The sequence below is a fragment of the Nyctereutes procyonoides genome, unplaced genomic scaffold (genome assembly GCF_905146905.1).
Source record: "Nyctereutes procyonoides isolate TBG_1078 unplaced genomic scaffold, NYPRO_anot_genome, whole genome shotgun sequence".
Lineage (NCBI taxonomy): Eukaryota > Metazoa > Chordata > Mammalia > Carnivora > Canidae > Nyctereutes > Nyctereutes procyonoides.
The window spans coordinates 25,382,638-25,402,322 of NW_026575037.1; the positions used below are offsets into that span (position 1 = coordinate 25,382,638).

The 19,685-nt window shown below is 64.2% G+C and overlaps 1 protein-coding gene across 3 annotated transcripts; it reads right to left on the reverse strand.

The window, feature by feature from the left end:
• Positions 1–3,490: 3,490 nt before the first annotated feature.
• LAD1 (ladinin 1) lies at positions 3,491–18,734 on the reverse strand. 3 transcript variants are annotated; one of them, XM_055318989.1, is made up of 10 exons: positions 18,629–18,734; positions 9,766–9,903; positions 7,891–8,647; positions 7,242–7,346; positions 6,467–6,510; positions 5,249–5,321; positions 5,008–5,145; positions 4,643–4,729; positions 4,317–4,391; positions 3,491–4,048 (listed from the first exon to the last, which is right to left on the reverse strand). In XM_055318989.1, the coding sequence occupies exons 1-10, from the start codon at positions 18,664–18,666 to the stop codon at positions 4,028–4,030; spliced, it is 1,476 nt and encodes a 491-aa protein (XP_055174964.1). In that variant the 5' UTR covers positions 18,667–18,734; the 3' UTR covers positions 3,491–4,027. The 3 variants fall into 3 exon arrangements, with proteins under 3 accessions (XP_055174964.1, XP_055174962.1, XP_055174963.1); XM_055318987.1 differs by lacking the exon at positions 18,629–18,734 and adding an exon at positions 16,799–16,897; XM_055318988.1 differs by lacking the exon at positions 18,629–18,734 and adding an exon at positions 16,799–16,895 and having other exon boundaries at positions 3,491–4,033.
• Between the last annotated feature and the right edge of the window lie 951 nt (positions 18,735–19,685).

Below are 19,685 nucleotides of genomic sequence, written 5' to 3' on the forward strand. Positions count from 1 at the left end.
GCACGCCCCCCAGAGCCAGGGGACAAGCACTCTCCTCCCTGGGAAGGGGCTAGGGCTGCCACAGAAGGTCAGATACAAGTAGAACTTCCAGGCAGTTTGAGGGGCCGTGAGGACTGCTGAAGTTGGCTCCCCCTTGCAGCCGTCCGAAGGCCTGAAGACGAGCCCTATGGGACCATGATCTGCTGTAGGATCCGCAGGCCGGGGCCCGGGGGCTTGCGGTTTGCCCGCACGTTTATGTCCACAGCCCCTGGCACGGTGGCCCGGACGTCGTGGGGTGCGATATGTGATGGAAATGGAGGGGGAAAGTGGGTCGGAGCTGAGCCTCCCCCTCAATGTGTCCGAGTCTTCGAGGCCTCTGTCCCACCTCCGAAGAAGGAACGCCCGTCCTCCGGGCCCGCCCCGCCACCCCGCACCCCCAGCTCGAAGCCCCAGCCCCCCACATCTTGCCCATCGGGGACACACACCCATTTCTCCGTGGGTGAAGAGGGCCAGACTCCCCTTTTCTCCTCCTCTCCCGGCCTCACCCCGTACCCACGCCCCCTGATCCTGGACGGCCCTCAGGTGCCCGCCACCACCATTCTGGACAGAAGGCGGAACTTCCACCTTCTGCTGCCACGCTGCCCCGTGGGCTCAGTGGAAACCGTCCCCCCCACCACGCTCCCAGTGGCCGCCTCCGGGCTCATCCCCCATGTGGTCCTCCACATTGTGGCACATGCAACAGGGCAGGCTGAGGCCCCATGTCTACCCTCCCATGGCCTGGGGGAGGACCACCCTGCAGCCTCCCTGGGGGAGGACCATCCTGCGGCCTGGGGGAGGATCACCCTGAAGCCTCCCTGGGGGAGGACCATCCTGCGGCCTGGGGGAGAATCACCTTGTAGCCTCCCTGGGGGAGGATCACCCTGAAGCCTCCCTGGGGGAGGACCACCCTGAAGCCTCCCTGGGGAGGAATCCAGCCCTGGGGAGATCACCTGAGCCTCCCTGGGGGAGGACCATCCTGCAGCCTGAGGAGAATCACCCTGCAGCCTCCCTGGGGGAGGATCACCCTGAAGCCTTCCTGGGGGAGGACCGTCCTGTAGCCTGGGGGAGGACCACCCTGCTGCCTCCCTGGGGGAGGATCATCCTGCAGCCTCCCTGGGGGAGGACTGTCCTGCGGCCTGGGGGAGGACTGCAGACAAGCAGAGAGGAGGTGGAGAGGGGCAGGTGGAGGGAGCAGATTGACAGAGGAGCAGAGGCAACTAGACGGTCCCGAGAGAGACGGAGGAAAAGCATTCTGGTCCCGCTCCCCTGTCTAGCCCACCGGGGTGCAGCCTTGCTTGTGTCCTGGCCTGGAATCTCCTGCAATTTAGCGACGGCCTATCTTAGACCTTCCCTTAACTTGAGCCACTTCCACTGGATTATGGTTCTTCGTAAGCCCAACAATCCTTCAAACGGGCCGTCGTTTGCACAGCTGCCTGGGAGAGGTCCCCGGGCACCTAAATCACCACAGAGCCCCACGAGAAAAATCCAGTAGGTTCTTGACGCTCTTGGACCACGTGAAGCTTTTACCAACTGTCCCAAAGCAGGGATTTAATGCAGATTAGAGTCCAGCCACTTCCCGCAGCCACACCTGGACAGGGCAGGGTTGCTCCCATCCTGTCACGGGTGCTGGGTCCTTGCAAATAGCTCGAGTTACCTCCTAGTGCTAACGGTAGAAGGGAAGAGAAAACGGAGATGGTGCTCGCCCCGGGTTTTACTGGAAGCAGCACACACTGGAAGACCGCCTGCACGTTTAAGGACCCACAGAGAGCAGGGCAGGTGTGGGTCCCAAGGACACCGGGACAGCAAGGTAGTCGGGGCAAGGAGTGGTCGGTATCTGGGTAGGGGGACCTGCTCAGCGTCACCTCCTCCCAGAGCCCGCCCCTGCCCACGAAGCCACCCAGTCGCCACCCTGCTGCACTTGGTCCTCACACTGGTCCCCCGCGGAGATCATTGGGTGCATGGAATTGTCTCCTTGTTGGGTGAGGAATGAGGTCAAGGCCTATATGGGGGATGCATGAATGCAAAGGGCAGGGAGTCATGGGGTCCCGTCCCCAACACTCCACCCTGCAGCCTGTCCTTGGTCACCCCGGGAGGGGGGGGTGATGCAGGCATGGACCTGTGGAAGCAGCTGCCAGGACACCTCCAGACACCCAGGACCGAGCCAGCCATGCTCTGGAGGAGGGTATCTGGGAGCCTCTCCCCAGAAAGGTCTATGTGAGGACATTGCCTGCAGAACAAGTTCACCTGCCAGGGGACTTTCCAAAGTTTAGAACACGAGCATCCAAAAGTCCTAGTCCTTGTTTGAACCCTGAGTTCCCAGCAGGCCCTTTTAAGTCTCTGGGCAGTGCTCATCACACTCCTCCCCCTGCCCCTGGTTTTGTCCTCAAATTCTAGGAGTGGAGCACCGGCAAAAGCTCCAGGCCTTGGGGGAGTCCGTGGGGTGCAGGGTGGGGCCTCCAGGTCCCACTGTCCATTGCTCAGCACAGGCAAGGGACCAGAGATGGGAGACCCACCAGCCGAAGATGGGCCAGCCTGGGGTCACTGTGGGGCCTGCACCGGTGGGGTCCTAAGGGCCTTCTGTCCCCTGGACCCAAGGACCAAGGCAGGAGCCTCGCTGTCCATCACAGGGGCTGGGACGAGGCTGGTCGTCGCCCACAAGTTGGGGAACTGAGGCCTGGTGATGCCCTTCAGGGCCGTGTTCTGAGAAACTCTGGGGTTTTCCAGGTAAGCCTGGGGACGGGGGACAAAGGGGAAGTGGGCAGGGCTCTGATTCTCCCCTACGTCCCCAGCTGGCTCTGGGTAAAACCAGAGCAGTTAGGAAGGAAAGGTCTCAGGACGCCTGGGTCTGCGTCCCAAGATGCAGATGTTGAGCGTCTGGCTTCAGCCCAGGGTGTGACCCTGGGTCCCGGGATCGAGTCCCGCATCGGGATCCCCTCAGGGAGCCTGCTTCTCCCTCTGCCTGGGTCTCTGCCTCTCTCTGTATCTCTCATGAATAAGTAAATAAAATCTTTAAAAAAAAAAAAAAGGAAGAAAAGTTCTCATCAAATTCAAATGGGAAAAAAATGCATGTGTGTGTAATAGAGCATATACGTGTGGGGGGTATAGACTGTATCTGTGCATACATGTAGGCATACACGTGTACACATACACACGCGCACACACACGCAATTTAGTTTTTGTTCTTTTGATTACAGCATTAAAGGGTTTGACAGGGCACCAGACTGACTTGGGTTTGTCCTAGATTCTCATAAAGCTCAGCATCCTCCATGCTCACATGGGCCATGACCTCGGGGGGTAGAGGAGGGCCGTGGGGAGAAGGCGCTGAGGGAGTGAGTCACCCTGCCAGGATGGGGGGCAGCTCACCTCCACGTGAGCAAAAGAGGGGGTTGACCCCCCCCCCCGCCGTCCAGTCACAACCATCGTCCTCACACGCCCCCGACGACCCTGCTGGAAAGCAAATCCCCAGGCAGGATGCAGTGAATGAGTTTATCAGCTCTTTCCTGAGAACAGCTTTTGCAGCAGGAGGGTGAGGGGGTGCACAGAAAGGGCCCCAAGCACCGGTCCTGAGCCGCAGCCCAAGACGGGAGAGGAAATCAAAGCAGGGCTCCGGGGCGCGGGGCGGGCGCGGGGCAGGCGCAGGGGCTCCCGTCCAGGCCGGGCGGCCTGGGGCCCAGGTGCACACGCCCAGGCCTCGATGAGGCAGTGACGTCACAGGCACGGGGAGGCACCTGCTGGGAGGCCGCAGAGGGGACCCTGAGCTCAGGGAGACAGCAGCGCGCGGCCCTGGACGAGCAGGTCCCGGCAGCCACCTCGGCCCGGTGCGGAGGCCACCCTGGGTGCTGGGCCCTGCGCCGGCCTGGGTCCCGGATGTGCCAGTGCGGAGGGGTGAGGGGGCGCTCGGCCGGGAAGGAGGCGTTGGCCCCCCCGACACTCCTGGCCCCGGGTCAGAGGCAGAGAGGGAGCAGGGCGGCGGGGGGCAGGCTCGCGGGGTCTGTCCTGGCAGCGCCCATCACACCTGCGGGGCAGACGTCTGTCAGGAAAGACAAGGGGGTCCCTGGGCAGGACGGCCTCCCTGGGCCCTGGCCCACAGCCGTGCTGGCCAGAAACCCCAAAACCCCTTGTGGAAGGGGCTTGGGGCTTTGCAGAGCTGTGGGGAAAGAGGGGCCGGCCCGGGGGTTCAGCCAGTGTCCCCGAGGTTGGGTCCAACAGGCCGGAGAGCAGAAGCAGGGCATTCTGGGTCCCAGCACGATGCACCCGGGCAGGGGGTCTCCCCAGGGCAGCCCCCCTCTGCCCCTCACCTCGGCGTCCAGGGACGAGTCTGCTTTCCGTCCCCACTGGGTCCTCTTTGTGGCCACCGACTCTTTCCCCACCTCCTGGTTGGGGACATCAGTGTGGGTGGGAGGGCGGCAGCCTGAGGCAGCGTGCAGGGGGCCTTGGGGTCCCCAGCCCCACTCCTCCTGGCGACAGCCCCAGCCCCCCGACTCTCCATGGCCTCCCTGCCTGGAGCATCTGTCTCCGTTTCCCTCAGGGGGAACCCCCCCGCCCCCCCCCCACCCGCCCCCCCCCACCTGGGTTATGCCACCGAGCAGGGCCCGTGCATGAGGCTCAGGGAGGGACAGGGTACCTGGGGGTCCTGCTCTCCGGACTCCTGGGTCCTGCTGATCCACAGGTTGAGCCTCGATGTCACCACCCCCGAGAGCTTCAGGTTCTCCTGAAGAGAAAGGCTCATGTCTCAGGGCTCGGGGCTCACGTCTCGGGGCTCGCGGGGCTCACGTCTTGGGGCTCGGGGCTCAGGGCTCGGGGCTGCTGGCTACAGCAGGGCGCTCGGGAGGCCCGGGTGCAGGGACGTGATTCTCCATCACTCCCAGGCCCACTCGGCACGGGCCACACGTGTCCGGGAACCCCCCCCCACCACCAGCGCTGCGCCCGCAGCTACGGAGACGAACCCCCCCAGGGTCCGGCTCTGCGTCGGGAGGCCCAAGGGCGCACCTTCCGGCCCGAGGCCACCTCCGCGCGGCCCTGGCCCAGCAGCTCCTTCTCAAAGAGGTGGCGCTTGCTGGCTACGCCCACGGGCGCCACAAAGAACTCCGTGCGGGACGAGCCCGGAGACTTGACGGATTCGGATCTCTGGGAAGAGAGGACACAGACGGCTGACCGGGCAGGAGAGGCGCTCGGGCCTCGGCGCCCAGGCCGCTCGGGCCCCCAGGCGCCCCCACAGAGCCCTGCCCACCTGGACAGCCGTGTGGTATCTCTCCAGCTTCTCCCCCAGCTTGGCCGTGCCAGCCGGGAGCCTCATGCTGGCGCTGCGGGACGGAGGACAGAGGACAGGGCAGCTGAGACCCCGGCCTCAGCCCGCCCCGAGCCGTACCCACCCGGCCTGCGGCCACGCAGAACACGGCCCCCGTCACCGAACTGGACTACGGCGACTCGGCCGGGGTGAAGCCCGACCGGAACGCCCGGGGACCTTTCCTCCCCTCCCCAGAGACGCCTGACACCCCCCCCCCAGGCCACTCCCGCCCCAGACAAAGCCCATCCTGTCCTTCCAGCTCAAGGCTCTCGGCCACAGGGCAGGGACCAAACTCCCAGGCGTGGCACAGGCTCCCGCGGCCTGGTTCCCGCCTCCCCTCCCGACACCAGCGTCCCCACCGCCTCGACCCCTTTCTCCACGTGCTCACGGCCAGTTAGCCAGACACCTCACGCTTTTCACACCTGTGCCTTTACTTGTGCTCTTCCCTCTATTTCAAGTCCCAACTGGAAGTCAATCGCTCCGGCTCCCGCAGGCTGGGCTGTTTGCAGCCACTTCGGGGCCACATTCCTGTCCCTGCACCTCCCTGCTGGGTTGGGGCGGGGGGGGGGGGGTTGATGGATGGGGGGGCTCCTGCATGATTAACCGTCCGATGTGAGGTGCTGGAGAGTGGCAGCCACGTCTCCTTTGTCTGCGTACCCCCTGGCCGCCCCCGTCACCCCAGCCCTTGCCCGGGACAGTCCTCCTAATACACGAGCACAACTGCTTTTCAGGCCCTATTTCCCTTTTCTTCTTCTTCTTTTTTTTTTTCCGAAACGCAGTCCTCAAACTACTTGCATCAAAATTAGGGGGCACAGGGGTGCTCCTGGAACATGCAGATTCCCAGGCCTGCTAAAGCAGAGGCTTCCCCCTTCCCCTCCTGCAGGGCTCTGCACCCCGACTCCCTCCGCCTGCAGAGCCCCCCACCCAAGTCCTGCCTCCTTCCAAAAGGCTCTACTCTCCCTCCCTGTTCATCTCACTGGGCCTCCATCCCCGCGTCAATCCCATCGCCCTGCAGGACCCGGAGCCCTGGCCAAGGACGGCACCTTCCCTTCAGGTGCCCTGTGGCACCGCCCGGGAGGGCACGCAGCAGGCGCTCAGCAAACACAGGCTGAACGTGACCGTGACCAGACCAGGCCAGGCCAGAGCCTCCCGGTCGCTGACCTGCGGGTCAAGGTTGTTTCCGGGTTGTCTCTCCTGGGGCTCATCTGAAACAAGAAGGAAAGGCTGTGATGAGTGAGAGTCCCGAGGAAGCCAGGGCCCTGCACCAGGGAAGGGCTCAGCTCTCTGAATACGCCTCCTCCACCTCCTCGTCCTCCTCCTACCCCCAACCAAACCTCCTCCTCATGTCCGGGGAGACACAGGCCCCCACCCAGCAGGCTGGGTCAGAAGCCCTCCGCGGCCCGCCACCGGCTCCACGGCACCCAGCTGTCTCCCCGCCTGCCTCCCCGCTGCAGGGACCAGCGCTGGTCAAGGGCAGGCCCCCGCTTCCTCCCCGGGGCCTGGCGCACGACAGCAACACAAGGCACAGTCAGCCGCGAACCAGACACTGAGCATGAACCCCAGAGGGTGAGCGGAGAGGCCCGGCCCGCACAACGGGGACCACTGGGGCAGAGGCAGAGCAGGGAGGTGCAGGCGGGCCCCGCCGCTCCAGCGCCCACCCTTCGCCTGCGCCAGCCTCCTGGGTGGGATGGGGACCCGGTGAGGGCAGGCCCGGTCCCCTGGGCCCCGCTGAACCTGCCGGTCCCCCTCCTGCAGCTCGGGCCCTGCCCACTAGGTGGGGCTGCTCGGCCCTCTGAGCGCCGAGTCCTCGGCTCTGGGCCTCCCAAGGCCAAAGCCCCTCTCCATCCCAAGGACCCACCTGCCACCTAACCTAGGGCCCTGACGCTGCAACAAACGCTGGTTCCCCGGCCTGCCCTCCAGCGCCCCGGGCGCTCACCCGGAAGGAGATGGTCCTGGGGCTGGAGCGTCTGAGGGAGCTGCTGTAGGTAGCCTGGGTGGGCGAGAGAGTGTCCACCTCTCCCTCCTTGCTGGGGATTTTCACCTGGGCGGAGGGGGCAGGGAGTGTCACAGGGGAGGTCCCGGTAGCCCAAAGCCCAAGCCGCCAGGGGGACCCCATGAGGCTCGGCTCGCCCCAGGAGCCGCAGGAGGGAAGGGGGGAGAACCACGGTCCTATGCCTTCCCCTGCTGCCTCCTGGCCCTCCGCCTCTGCGGAGGGAGTGACGGACACGGATCTGTGGGGCCGGGCCACCACACAGAGCTTTCCAGCAGAACTTCTGCAAGGACCTGAGCTTCCCAAAAGGCTGCTGGAGCCCTGAAGTCCAGGCCCTGGATGATGGCGGGGTGTGGGGTGCAGGGATGCGGGGTGCAGGGGCTCTATCACACAGCTGAGGCTCTTCCCAGCTGCCCGCAGCCTGGCCCTGCCTCAGGGTCCCCTATTCTGACAGTGACCAGAGGCAGGGAGAGGAAACTGCCCGAGCCGGCGTCCTGGAGAGAGGACGGGAAACAAGGGCTCCAGGGCGCCAGGGCCCGCCTGCAGCGGAACGCAAGGGGCGCGCAGGGGTGCGAGGGGCAGGGGCATCGCCAACCTGCAGTGTGATGGACGGGAGGCGCGAAGAAGCCGCGGTCGGAGGCTCGGGCGCCCGCTGCTCCCCCTGCTCGGCCGAGGACCGGGGGCTCTCGTCGGGGAGGGCCCTTCCCGGCTGCCCCGCGGCGGCGGGCTGGCTCCCCCCCGAGGCCGGCTGCCCCCCTGCCCTCCTCGGCGCCAGCTTGCTCCCGGCGGCCGGGGTCTTCTCCGACGCCAGAGACTTCTCAAAGAGCGACGCTTTCTCAGAAACCAGTCTCCTTTCCGGGTCTGAGGTCTTCCCTGGGGCCGGCGGCTTCTCCGGGACACCTGTTCTTTCTAGAAGGGACTTCTTCTCCGGGATGGCTCTCTTCTCGGGCGCAGACGTCTTCTGGGGGCCCAGGGCCTCCTGTGAGCGGCTCGCTTCCGCCGACACCAGTCTCTCTGCAGGTGCCAACGTCTCCTCTGGCACAGCCGGCTTCCCCGAGACCTCCTCCTTCCCGCCTGCTGAGCCCCGGCCCCCCGGGCTCTCGTCCTCCCCGGCCCGGGGGCCCCGCTGCTCCCCGCTCGGGCCGAGGGGCTGCTGCTTGGCCTGCCCCGGGCCAGAGCGCTCCCTTCCCGCTCCTGCCTCCGGCTGGCCCGGGGCCTGGGCCGCCTCCACCGCCTGCCGCCTCTGCCTCCGCTCCTGCCGTGTCCGGAGGATGGCCTGGACGTCCTCGTCCTCGTCCTTGGAGACGGAAGTTCGTGGCTTGGGCACCTCTGCTTCCTCTACGCTCGGCAGCCTAGGCCGGAAGATGGGAGACGGGGGCGAGGTAAGGCTCAGAGGCCACCCGGGGCGGGAGAGACGCTGCCAGGGCGGGCGGGCCCGGGGGCTCCCCGGCCAACCACCACTTGACTACACGTTGGGCTCCCGGGAAACCCCCCGGACAAAGCACAAAGCGCTTTGAACGAGTTTATAAACCCCCACAAGGCCCAGCCCGTCCACGCTCAGACCCCAGCAACCAACACTGACCCATCGGCTGCCTCCCAGGCGTCAGGCCCCTCGCTGGGCGCTGGAGGTCGCTGGAGGTCGGAAGGAATAAACGCCCCCGCCCTTGGCCCTTAGAGCTCAGCTCAAGACCAGACACGTCGGGACGTGCCAAAGGTCGCACAGATAGCGAACTGGGAGGAGAACCCAAAGCCCTGACACAGCGCCCTGCCCTGCTGCTGGTCACGTGGCCGCCGGCCCCAGAGGCCAGCCCAGCCGCCCACCTGCTCCCCCTTCTCTCGGGGACCCACGGGAGCAGGCGCAACGCGGGGGAGACGGTCCAGAAGCTGCAGCACTCGGCCTCCAGGACATTCTTTTCCTCCCTCACCACCCTGCCCTCCAGCGATTCGCTGTCTGGGCCTCAACTTCCACATCTGCAAGCTGGGTGAAACGAGACTCCTTCTCCGTGAGTGCCCAGCCCAGTCCCCCGCACACAGGGGACTTCTTTTTCCTCGTAACCTTGAAATCTAGGTGGCAAGAGTAGCCCCGTGTCCCTGCCTCAGCAGGGGTGACGGGGGTCGGGGTCGCAGGGAGGCAGCCTGTGCAGAGCGCTGAGCCACAGGCCGGACAGATGGGGACAAGGCCCGGCCCTGCCTCCGAGCTCTGTGCCACCTCTCGGAGCTGTGCCTCCCCCTGTAAGGTCGCTTCAGGCCTCTCCCCGAGTCAGGGGTCCTGCGAGGACCGGCTCTCGGCTGCGCCAGCGTCCGGCCTGTTCCGCTCCCCGGAGGGTGGCGGTGGCTGCGTGGCTGCGGCTCGGGGGGTGAGGAGCTCCCTGCCGGTCAAACCCCTTGTCCTTGGTCTGTCTGGGCAGCTGGGTGCGTCCCGGCACCCGGGGTGGGGAAGTGGCACCTCGTCCCGCCCCGCCCTGAGCACCTCTCGGCCGCCGGCGAGTCTCCGTTCTGGGTGAGCCTGGGGGCCTCGTCGTCCGTGGCGGAGCTCAGGGTACGGTGCCGCCGCCGCCGCTCGCGCTCCTGCTCCTCCTCATCTTCTAGAGTCCACTGCCTGGCCAGGCTGCGGGGCGGGGGACAGCGTCAGGGCAGCCCACGCAAGACCCCGGGGCCCCCCTTCCCAAGCGGCCCCTGCGGAGCCAGGAGGAGGGAGCCAAGGCTCCCGGGCCGGGGCCGTGGGCAGGGGGCACTGGAGCCGCGGCTGGGCTGAGCCGGGTGTGCTCCAACACACGCGTGTCCCCAACACCCGATACCAAAGACACTGCAAAGCATCTCATTAGGAATTCTGCATTTGGGGCACCTGGGGGGCTCAGTCGGTTAGGCGGGTGGTGATCCCAGGGTCCTGGGATCAAGCCTGAGTCAGGGACCCTGCCCCCAGGGGAGCTTGCCCACCCCCACCCCCCGTCCCTCCCCTGCTTGTGCTCGCTCGCTCTCTCAAACTCTCTCTTTGGAATCAATAATTTTTAAAAAATTTTTTTAAATAAAAATAGTAATTCTGCATGTGGATTACACATTGAAATGATAATATTTTGGGTATACTGGGGTAAATGAGATATTATTAAAATTGATCACCTGTTCCTTTTCACTTTCTTAGTATGTCATCTATAGAAAGTTGACAATTTTTTTTTTAAAGATTTTACTTATTTATTCATGAGAGACCCAGAGAGAGAGGCAGAGACACGGGCAGAGGGAGAAGCAGGCTCCATGCAGGGAGCCCGACATGGGACTCGATCCCGGGACCCCGGGGTCACCACCTGAGCCCAAGGCAGATGCTCAACCGCTGAGCCACCCAGGGACCCGAAAATTGACGATTTTAAATGTGGTTCGCACCTGTGGTTCACATTACATGCCTATTAAATTTCAGCTAAAGGTACTAAAAGGATTTGGATTGCACCAGGGCTCCTCATCCTGGGCATCACTGACATTTCAGGCCGACAACTCCGCATGCAGGGGCTGTGCTGAACGGCAGGGGTTGAAGGGCACCCCAACCTCTACCCACTGGACCCCTGAGCACCAGCCCAACCCCGGCTGTGACGACCAAAAATGTCTCCTGACTTTGCCATGTCCCTGGGCAGGGCAAAACCACTGCAGATGACAACCCGTGGGTTAGACTTAACCGTGAAATCCAGAGTGGGAATGTGGGGCCCCCTCTCTAGGGGTGCCTAGGAACACGGGAGGGTGGGCACAGTTCTGCCTAAAGGAGGGGGGTACACTTGACAAGTTCCTTTTTCTTTTTGGTCTTGGATTCGTAGGTAACATCCATCAATGGACAATCAGAGAGAAACTTTCTCCGAGTTTCCCAACAACCCATGGGATTTCTCGGCGGCTCAGAGGGGGAGAACCCACAAACAAGACCAATCACACCCGGAGAAGATTCCAATATCTGCCTCCCATCTCAGAAGCTCTTTGAGCCTCTGTAACCTTCTAGAACCAGCTTTCACTCGTGGGGGAGCGAGGGGATGCCGTACACTCTACTATGGGTTCCTCCTCCTAGTCACTCTGCATTCACAGGACCAGTTGGGGACTCCACGGCCACGCACCCACCAGCTTCCCTCCTTCCCCACTCATCCAGCCACTTGTCCATCCAAACACTATCACCCCCCGCCATTTTCCTGCCCAACCCCACCCACCCATCTTTTTTTGTTTGTTTTTTTTTAAAGATTTATTATTTGAGAGAGAGCACAAGCAACCAGGGGGAGGAGCAGAGGGGGAGGAAGAGGGACAAGCAGACTCTACACTGAGCATGGAGTCTGGCACGGGGCTCGATCCCAGGACCCTGAGATCATGACCTGAGCTGAAACCAAGAGTCAGACGCTCAACTGACTGAGCCACTCAGGTGCCCCCCCACCAATCCTCTTTAGCCACCTGCCCTATCATCCTCCCATGCACCGGGCCGCCAGCCCACCCCACCCTCCATCCACCCACCCTTCCACCCTAACCAAAGAGCAAATGCGTCGTTGCCAAGCAACTGCAATGGGCCAGCAAGTCAGGAACTGGGGGTTAACAGAACAAAGTGGGGTCCCTGCCCTAAAGACCCTACGACCTAGTGAGAAAGAGAAGCGTGTCCCCCAGTAACTCCCCCAACCAAAGCACAGAAATTGCTCTGCAGGAGGGAGAATACTTACTGCAGGCCAAGGTTATCAAGAAAGGCTCATGGAGATGCACCCAGGGCTGGGTCTCGGTGGGCAAACGGGATTTCAACAGAGGTGATGGGGGGCGGGGAGAAACTGGCAGTCCAGGCGGAAGGGAGGGCCTGAAAGCCTGAGGCCAGAGGTGGGGGTGGGGGCAGCCAGCACCCTGGGAGAAAATTTGGGTTGGAAATAGCACCCCACGAGAGTCAGCAGAAGAGCCCTCTCTGGAGCCCTCCTGCGACTCCCCCAGGGATCTCTGGGGCCTACAGATAGGAAGAGTCTCTAAAAGGCCTCTTCGTCCCTCCCAGAGTTACTGTAAGGCCGTCCCTGCGCCACTGCCAGGTGTCAAACCTGCTCGCCCAGCCTGTCCTGGCCCAGCCCTAGCCCCCCGGGCCTCTTCCCCTCCTGCACAATATCGCCCTGCAACCAAGCCCCAATTTAAGGAACAGACATGTTTCTGGGGGAAAAAAAACCACCACATGAAAACCCAGGGATTTTACCAACAGAACTGCATATGAAATGCATCTATGGGGCCTCCGAGGAAAGGTTCCTCCAGGCAGCGTCTTGTAGGCAGCCTACTCCCCCTGCCCTCACGCCCATCCCGGCCTTTCCTCTTCGCCCGTTTTCCTTCCTAGAATGAGGAGGATGAACCACACAATGGCTCCGATCTGGTTTTCTAGGTCGGACGTCACGCTGATCCGATATTCACCAAACAAATATTTTTTGAGCCCTGACTACGAGCCGGACACAGTTCCTGGGACGCAGCAGAGGAAGCTGGCAGGGCCCTTCCTGTCGTCGAGAAGCACAAATCGCAGGGGGTGGGTGTGTAGTCAGTGAGCCAGGAAATGGGTGCGTGAGCGAAAGGGTGTCAGGAAGTGACACAAGGGAGACAGAACCAGGTAAGGGGTAATGTGAGAGATGGTGCCTGGGAGGGGAGGCCTCCCGGAGAGCTCTGAGAAGGAGCCCGATCTGGGAGCAGGGGGTCCCAGGAGGAGGGCACAGCAAGGGTGAAGCCCTGGGTGCAACAGCTGGGTGTTCAGGGAAGGGGGAGGCCAAGAGCCACAGCATGGCCCACGGGGGGCTTGGACGGGGAGGAGGCCAGAGAAAAGGGCCTCGTAGACCAGGGGAAGAACCTGGGTTTTATCCAAGTGTGCTGGAGAGCCACTGGATAGTTTCACATAGAGGAGGGACCCGATAGAATGTAGGACTACTAAGATTTAATCTCTCTGGCTACTGAAGGAAGAAGAATTGAGGGGGGCAGGGGGCAGGGGGCAGGGGACACAGAGCACCTCCCATCGGGAGGCCCGGCGAGACCTCCATTGGCCTGAACCGCGGTGGTGACCGAGAGAAGGAAAGAGAGATGGATTGGGGACACATTTTGAAGACAAGAGCCGAGAAGTTGCAGACGGGCTGCATGGGGATGAGGGTGGAGACAAAGAGAAGAAACAAGGAAAACTTCCAGACGTCTGGCCTGAGCAGTTCCTGGAACTGTCAGTCAGACGGGAAGGATCGGGGAGGAAGGAGCTTGGGGAGATGTCGGCAGTGGGGGTGGGTGGGGGGAGAAAAAGCTCTGCTTCTGGCTGTTCAGGGTGAGGAGAAGACACTGGCGCAAAGGAGACCAAGGTCCTGAGTCAGAGAGACCAGAGGAACCCCGCCGGGGGGAGGAACGAGGTCGGGTCCAGGACCGTGGGCGTGGGGCCCAGGTCGGCGTAGTGAACACAGAGGCGCCTGGTCCCCCCGGGAGCGGCTCAAGGGCTGGGCCGGAGCCAGGCCAGATGAGCGAGGGGAGCATGGGAGTCAAGACCGAGGTACCCCTGAGCACCAGCAACTCTTTGGAGAAGTTTCATCAGAAGAGAAGCAAATAAAATGCGACAGTACCTAGAGCAGAATTTGGACTCAAGGAACGGCTTTTCCGTTGAGGTATAACTTACGTACAATAGACACACACGAGGTTTTGTTTTCTTCTTCAAGGAGCGCAAATGAAGGAGAGTGGAGAGGGTGTGAGGAGTCTGCAAGCAAAGCGTGACGATGTCGTGCTGCGGGAGAGGAGGGCCCACAGGGGAGGCCGGCTCTCATCTCCAGCATCCCCCGGCGCCTGGCACAGCCGAGCGCCAAGAGTGGAAGGAGCAAGTGCGACTCTCGGATGTGCAGGGCTCCCTCCTCCCTGGGGAATCACTAACCCCGGCCTTGCCCAGGAGGAGCTCCCCCAGAGCCCGGGGCTCCCCCAGAGCAGTCCGCCCACCCGTTAGGGGCCAGGCTGATGCCTCACCACTGCTCGGCTACCGCCGGCTCACGAGAGCTCATGGATTCGTGTGCTGAACGGGCGAATGAATGAATGACCGGTCTCCAGATACACGGAGCTCACGGGGGCATGTGAGGGCGTATGGGAATCACGTTTAAAGTCTGCGGTCGGGCAGCCCAGGTGGCTCAGCGGTTCAGCGCCACCTTCAGCCTGGGCCGTGATCCTGGAGCCCCGGGATCGAGTCCCGCATCGGGCTCCCTGCATGGAGCCTGCTTCTTCCTCTGCCTGTGTCTCTGTCTCTGTGTGTGTCTCTCTCTCATGAATAAATAAATAAAATCTTTAAAAAAATAATAAAATAGTCTGCGGTCAAGATCGTGGGGCCTCGATACGAGCCCTTCTCCATCAGCCTGGGAAACGCCAGCTTCAGCCGGCTTTCATAGGTTCTCTCGTTCTCCGCACTGACCCCCTCCCCCTTTGTACAGTCTGGGGCCAGCACTTGCCCTCCAAAGTTGAGGGGTCCCTCCACTGGGTAAAGTGCCCCACAAAGCCGGAAGCTCCTCTCCCCTGACCACACCCGGCTGGGCCGGGCTGGAGCCTCCAGGATTCCTCCGTCCTGAGCAACCCCGTTCCCACAGGCTCCTCTCAGCCCTGGGGGAAGCAGCTTATTTGTTTATCCTCCAGTGGGGCCATATATGGAGTATGACCTGCCAGGGCCTGGTCTCCTCGGAAATGACTCACCCCCCTCGCTCCCCAGGCCAGCACCAACCCTCAGGGGTCTTCAGGGCTGGATCGGCAGGAGGCGAGGCCCAGGTGTCCTTGAACGTCCACCAGCTTTAGGCCATGACCCCACAGTTCAGCCAAGATGACTTGGTCACTCCCCTGCTGCCCAGGAATCACGGGGCTGCCTTCAACCCCCGGTAGAACTTGACTCACTTCACCTCCACCGCCTTTACCACCACCCCACCCTGGGGAAGGAAGGTTCCTGCCAAGAACTCTTGCTTATAAGATGAGGAAACGGCTAGAACTGCAGGGGCCGGAGGAGCAAGGGTCAGGCTCCAAGAGGGACCTCAGCAGGTGCAGCTGGTGAAACCCCCATAATAAATAAATAAGCACGGGCTTTAGAACGGTGCTGCACACTCAGGAGCACGCTGGTGTTTGCTGAACACGGTAGTCAGTAAATAAGAGTCAAGACGTGAGGCTCCTAATGCGTAAGAGCTTGCCGTGAGGCCGGCACTGTTTGAAGTATTTTACAAATAACAGTGACATGAAACCTCCCGACCACCCCTGGAGGTAGGTGGCGTTAGGCCCAGTTCACAGGTGAGGAAATGGAAGGTCACGGGGGCTAATCACCATCCCAAGATAGCACAAGTAATAAAAAGAAACAAAAGAAGATTCCACCCGAGGTCAGCTTCTCAAGAGCCCATCCCCTCCACAATTCCAAGCGCCAGGACGGATGGACTCCAGGAGGGCTGCCCCAAGCCAGGGCGAGGCCCCACCTCGCCGACAGCCCAACAGCAGGGGGGGGGGGTTGGTTCAGAGGAAGCAGCAGCGGAGCCGGGGAGGGCCTCCGACCCTGTGGGACTCGCCACCCCAGGACAGGCCAGAGCTCGGGGCACGGCCTGGGCGAGAAGAGGTTTGGGGAAGCCCAGTGGTCAGCTCGCCGGCCAGAGCCGGGCCCAGGACGGAACCTGGGGCCCACCGTGTGGGAGTCCTCGTCGCTGTCACCAGCGGATGCCACAGCCCTAGGCGGCTGCCCCGCCACTCCCTCCTTGCCACCAGTCCTCTCCTCTACCTCCAGGCCTTCACTTGGCAACCACACCCCTCTCTTCGCCTCCGTGCACGGCTGCTGTGCCCCCCAGTTCTGCACTCACACAGCTGCCGGAGAGAAGTTAGATCCAAGGAAGAGCCCCCCTGCGGGAGACCTCAAAACAAGCTCGAAAAACAGACCGAGACTCAGCCGCTCTGGTCAAAGCAGGGGAGGGGTGGGAAGGCTCTCCCAGAAGCGTCTGTGGAACCCTGGGTCTCAGGGAGCAGGATCTGCGACTTTTTGAAACAAAGAACAGACAAGGGAGCCCAGCTCTGCCCGGCCGTATGACCTTGGGCCAGTCTCCGGCCCCTGCGGGACACGGGTCCCAGACTCCGCTTCTACACAGCGAGGGGTCACCGGAGTCCCTTCCAGCCCTGCCGGTCTCGGGACAGGCGTGGGGACCGGAGAGCAGCACAGGGAGGCAGGACGGCTGCCCGGCTGCCCGAGGCCCAGGCAGGGCAATGATTAACCACAGGCTGCTCAGTCCCAGGCACCCTCAGACCCGCCCCTCACCCCCTGCAGACAGGCCCAGCCCAGCCTCACCCTCACCTGGCCGGCCCCCGGGAGGAAAGGACAAGGCCGCTGACCAGGGCGCCCTGCCAGCCAGCTGCCACCCCCCCCCCCCGCCCCGGAGCCGGAGCGTCCGAACGTCTACTTCACCCCGAGGATGGGCTGCAGGCTGGCCCCCCGCTCCCCACCTGCGCCCTGCCGGGGCCTCACGGTCACACCCTCATCACTGTCCTCCCCAGCCTGGGAGACTCGGTTGACAGTGACTCACAGCCCTTTCCCTCCTGCCCGCCGAGGCTTGTCGTTCCCCGGGAGCCGAGCGGGAGCGGTCCTCCGCTCCAGGTGCCTCATCCGGACGCCTGTTGGCAGCAGCTGCGTCTGCCCACGGGGCTGTGCGGGGGCTGGGGCCGCCGGGGAGGGCAGGCCGGGGGCTCCCGTGGCAGGACTGGTTCCCCAGGGCGTTCCTGGCCCTCACCCTGGCCGTCCCGTGGGAACCCGGCCCCACCCCAGCAGCCACATGTCCACCCGAGCTGTGGACAAGCTGCGACCAGACCCGCTCTCATTTTTAAAGTTCTCCGGCCCAGCTGCCCACCCAGCACACACACCCTGGACGTACCAGGCTCGCTCTCAGACACAAGGTCACACGCGTCCCACCGGCCTGTGAGCTCCTGACCACGGAGTGTGTGGTTTGCATTTTTCTCCCAATGCCCCCCACGGAGGGCTTCAATAAACACTCACAGCAAACATCCTCGGCCTCCCACGGCCCAGACTCAGCAACGTAAGAACCTGCCACCCACACAGGCCACAAACGCGCTCACCCGCACATACACCCGCACACACATGTAAACACACATCCACGGGCGCGGATATGCCCACACCTACGAGCAAACACACTCCCATGTCAACCCCTCCTGCACACACCGATCCACATGCAGAGTCCAAGGTCTGGACCCCCGGCGCCACCCTCAGCGCAGACCTTCCCTGGGGTGTGTCCGGCCTCCCTGGCAGCCCAGGTTCCTTCTTCCAGGGCACCAAGTTCCTTCCATCCTTGGGGCTTACTTTATCCCCTCTAGAGCCCCTGGGCCCCCCATGGGGGAGACCAGGCAGCCGTGCCTCAGAGCAGAGTGAGGTCCTAAGGGTCTGAGGAGGTGCCCCCCCACCCCCCCGGGGCCGGGAGGATGAGACTGAGACACTGGAGGAGCTCCAGAGCCCTTCTGGAGGGAGCGGGGGAGATCCTAGAGCCCCGGAGAATGCCTGAAAGCCGCCCTGATGGGGAAGGCCTGGGGAGGGTGCCACTGCGCCGCCCGCCCGCCCGTGGAGAGCACCCGGGCCTCCAAATGCCCACCTGCAAGGGGCGAAAAGGACAATCTCTACTTGGCTTAACCCTGGGGCTCAAAGGAGCAGGAATCCGGCCCTGAGCTACCGCGCGGGCCTCAGTTTCTTGGAGGGCAAAATGGGCGTATATGGCAGGGACGGTGGGGGATGAGGAGATGAAGATGCTCCCCGGAACACACACGTCTGAGGGGAGGTGCGGGTAGCTCCAGGAGGAGTCCCCGGGGGCCACCAGCCACCTGGGGGTGCTACCTCCAGGACAGTCCCCCCACACCCCAGGCTCCTCCAACCCTGACAGGATGTCCAGCGGCGGGGATAAGACGCCCAGGGTCCCGACCCTTTGACAGACCAGCCTACAAGCAGACTGAAGCAGGGGGGTGGGGGTGGGGGTGGGGGGTCAGCAGCCGCCCTGCGGTCGCCCAGCCCAGACGCTGCCCTCAGTGGGAGCCCCCTTCCTGGGAGGGGGGCCTGTTGCCCAACGGCCCCTATTCAGTGACCCCTGTTGCGACCCCACCCCGGGGAGCCCGCACCCCTGCTCCTCCCCAGAGGGGCTGAGCCCCCCCCCCCCCGTCTCCAGCCGCCAGTGTGGCGGGGGGGGGGGCTCCCCTCGGGCCGCGGCCGCAGCGCTGCCCCCACCCCTCCCCGTCCCCCACCCCTCCCCCACCCCTCCCCCACCCCTCCCCCCGCAGGCCCCTCCGGCCGCCGCCCAGCACCGCGGGGGCCTCCGTGCGAGCCCCGGGGAGGGGGGAGGGACAGGCGGGGCGCTCACCTGGACAGCGCCGACCAGGCCTTCCTGCCGCCAGCCATGCCGCCGCCGCCCGCGCCGCACCTGCGCGCCCTCCCCGCCGCCAGGTGGGCTCGCGGCCCCGCCCCGCCCCGCCCCGCCCCGCCCCGCCCCCTCCGGGAGGGGTCCCCGCCCACCAGCGCGGCCCGGGCGGACGGACCGACGGACGGGGCGGCGCGGGGTCGCGGGCGAGGGCGGGGCACTTCCTGCTCCAACCCGTCGGACCAGCTCGGCGCCGCCTCCTCGGGCAGGGGTGGGGGAGCGAGCTCCGGGGCCGCCCACCTGGGCCCAGAAGGTCGGAGCGCCGGACCTGGCACCCCCACCCTGGGCCTGGGCACCCCTGACGGCTGGGCCCCCCACCCCAGGCCTGGGCACCCTTGATGGCTGGGCACCCCCACAGCTGGGCACTCCCAACCCAAGCCTGGGCACCCCGACAGCTGGGCACCCCCACCCTGAGCCTGGACACCCCCACCCTGGGCACCCCCCACCCTGGGCCTGGGCACCCCTGACGGCTGGGCCCCCCACCCCAGGCCTGGGCACCCTTGATGGCTGGGCACCCCCGCAGCTGGGCACTCCCAACCCAAGCCTGGGCACCCCGACAGCTGGGCACCCCCACCCTGAGCCTGGGCACCCCTGATGGCTGGCCCCCCACCCCAGGCCTGGACACCCTTGATGGCTGGGTATCCCCATCCCGGGCTCAGACACCCCCAACAGCTGGGCACCCCACCCCAGGCCTGGGCACCCTTGATGGCTGGGCACCCCCACCTCGGGCCTGAGCACCCCCACAGCTGGGCACCCCCACCCTGAGCCTGGGCACCCCCAATGGCTGGGCACCCTGGTCAGCTAGGCACCACCAACAGCTGGGCACCCCCGCCCCGAGCCTGGACACCCCAGGCCTGGGCACCCCCACCCTGGGCCTGGGCACCCCTGATGGCTGGGCCCCCCCACCCCGGGGCTGGGCACACTCGATGACTGGGTACCCCCATCCCAGGCCTGGACACCCCTAACAGCTGGGCACCCCCGCCCCGGGCCTGGGCTCCCC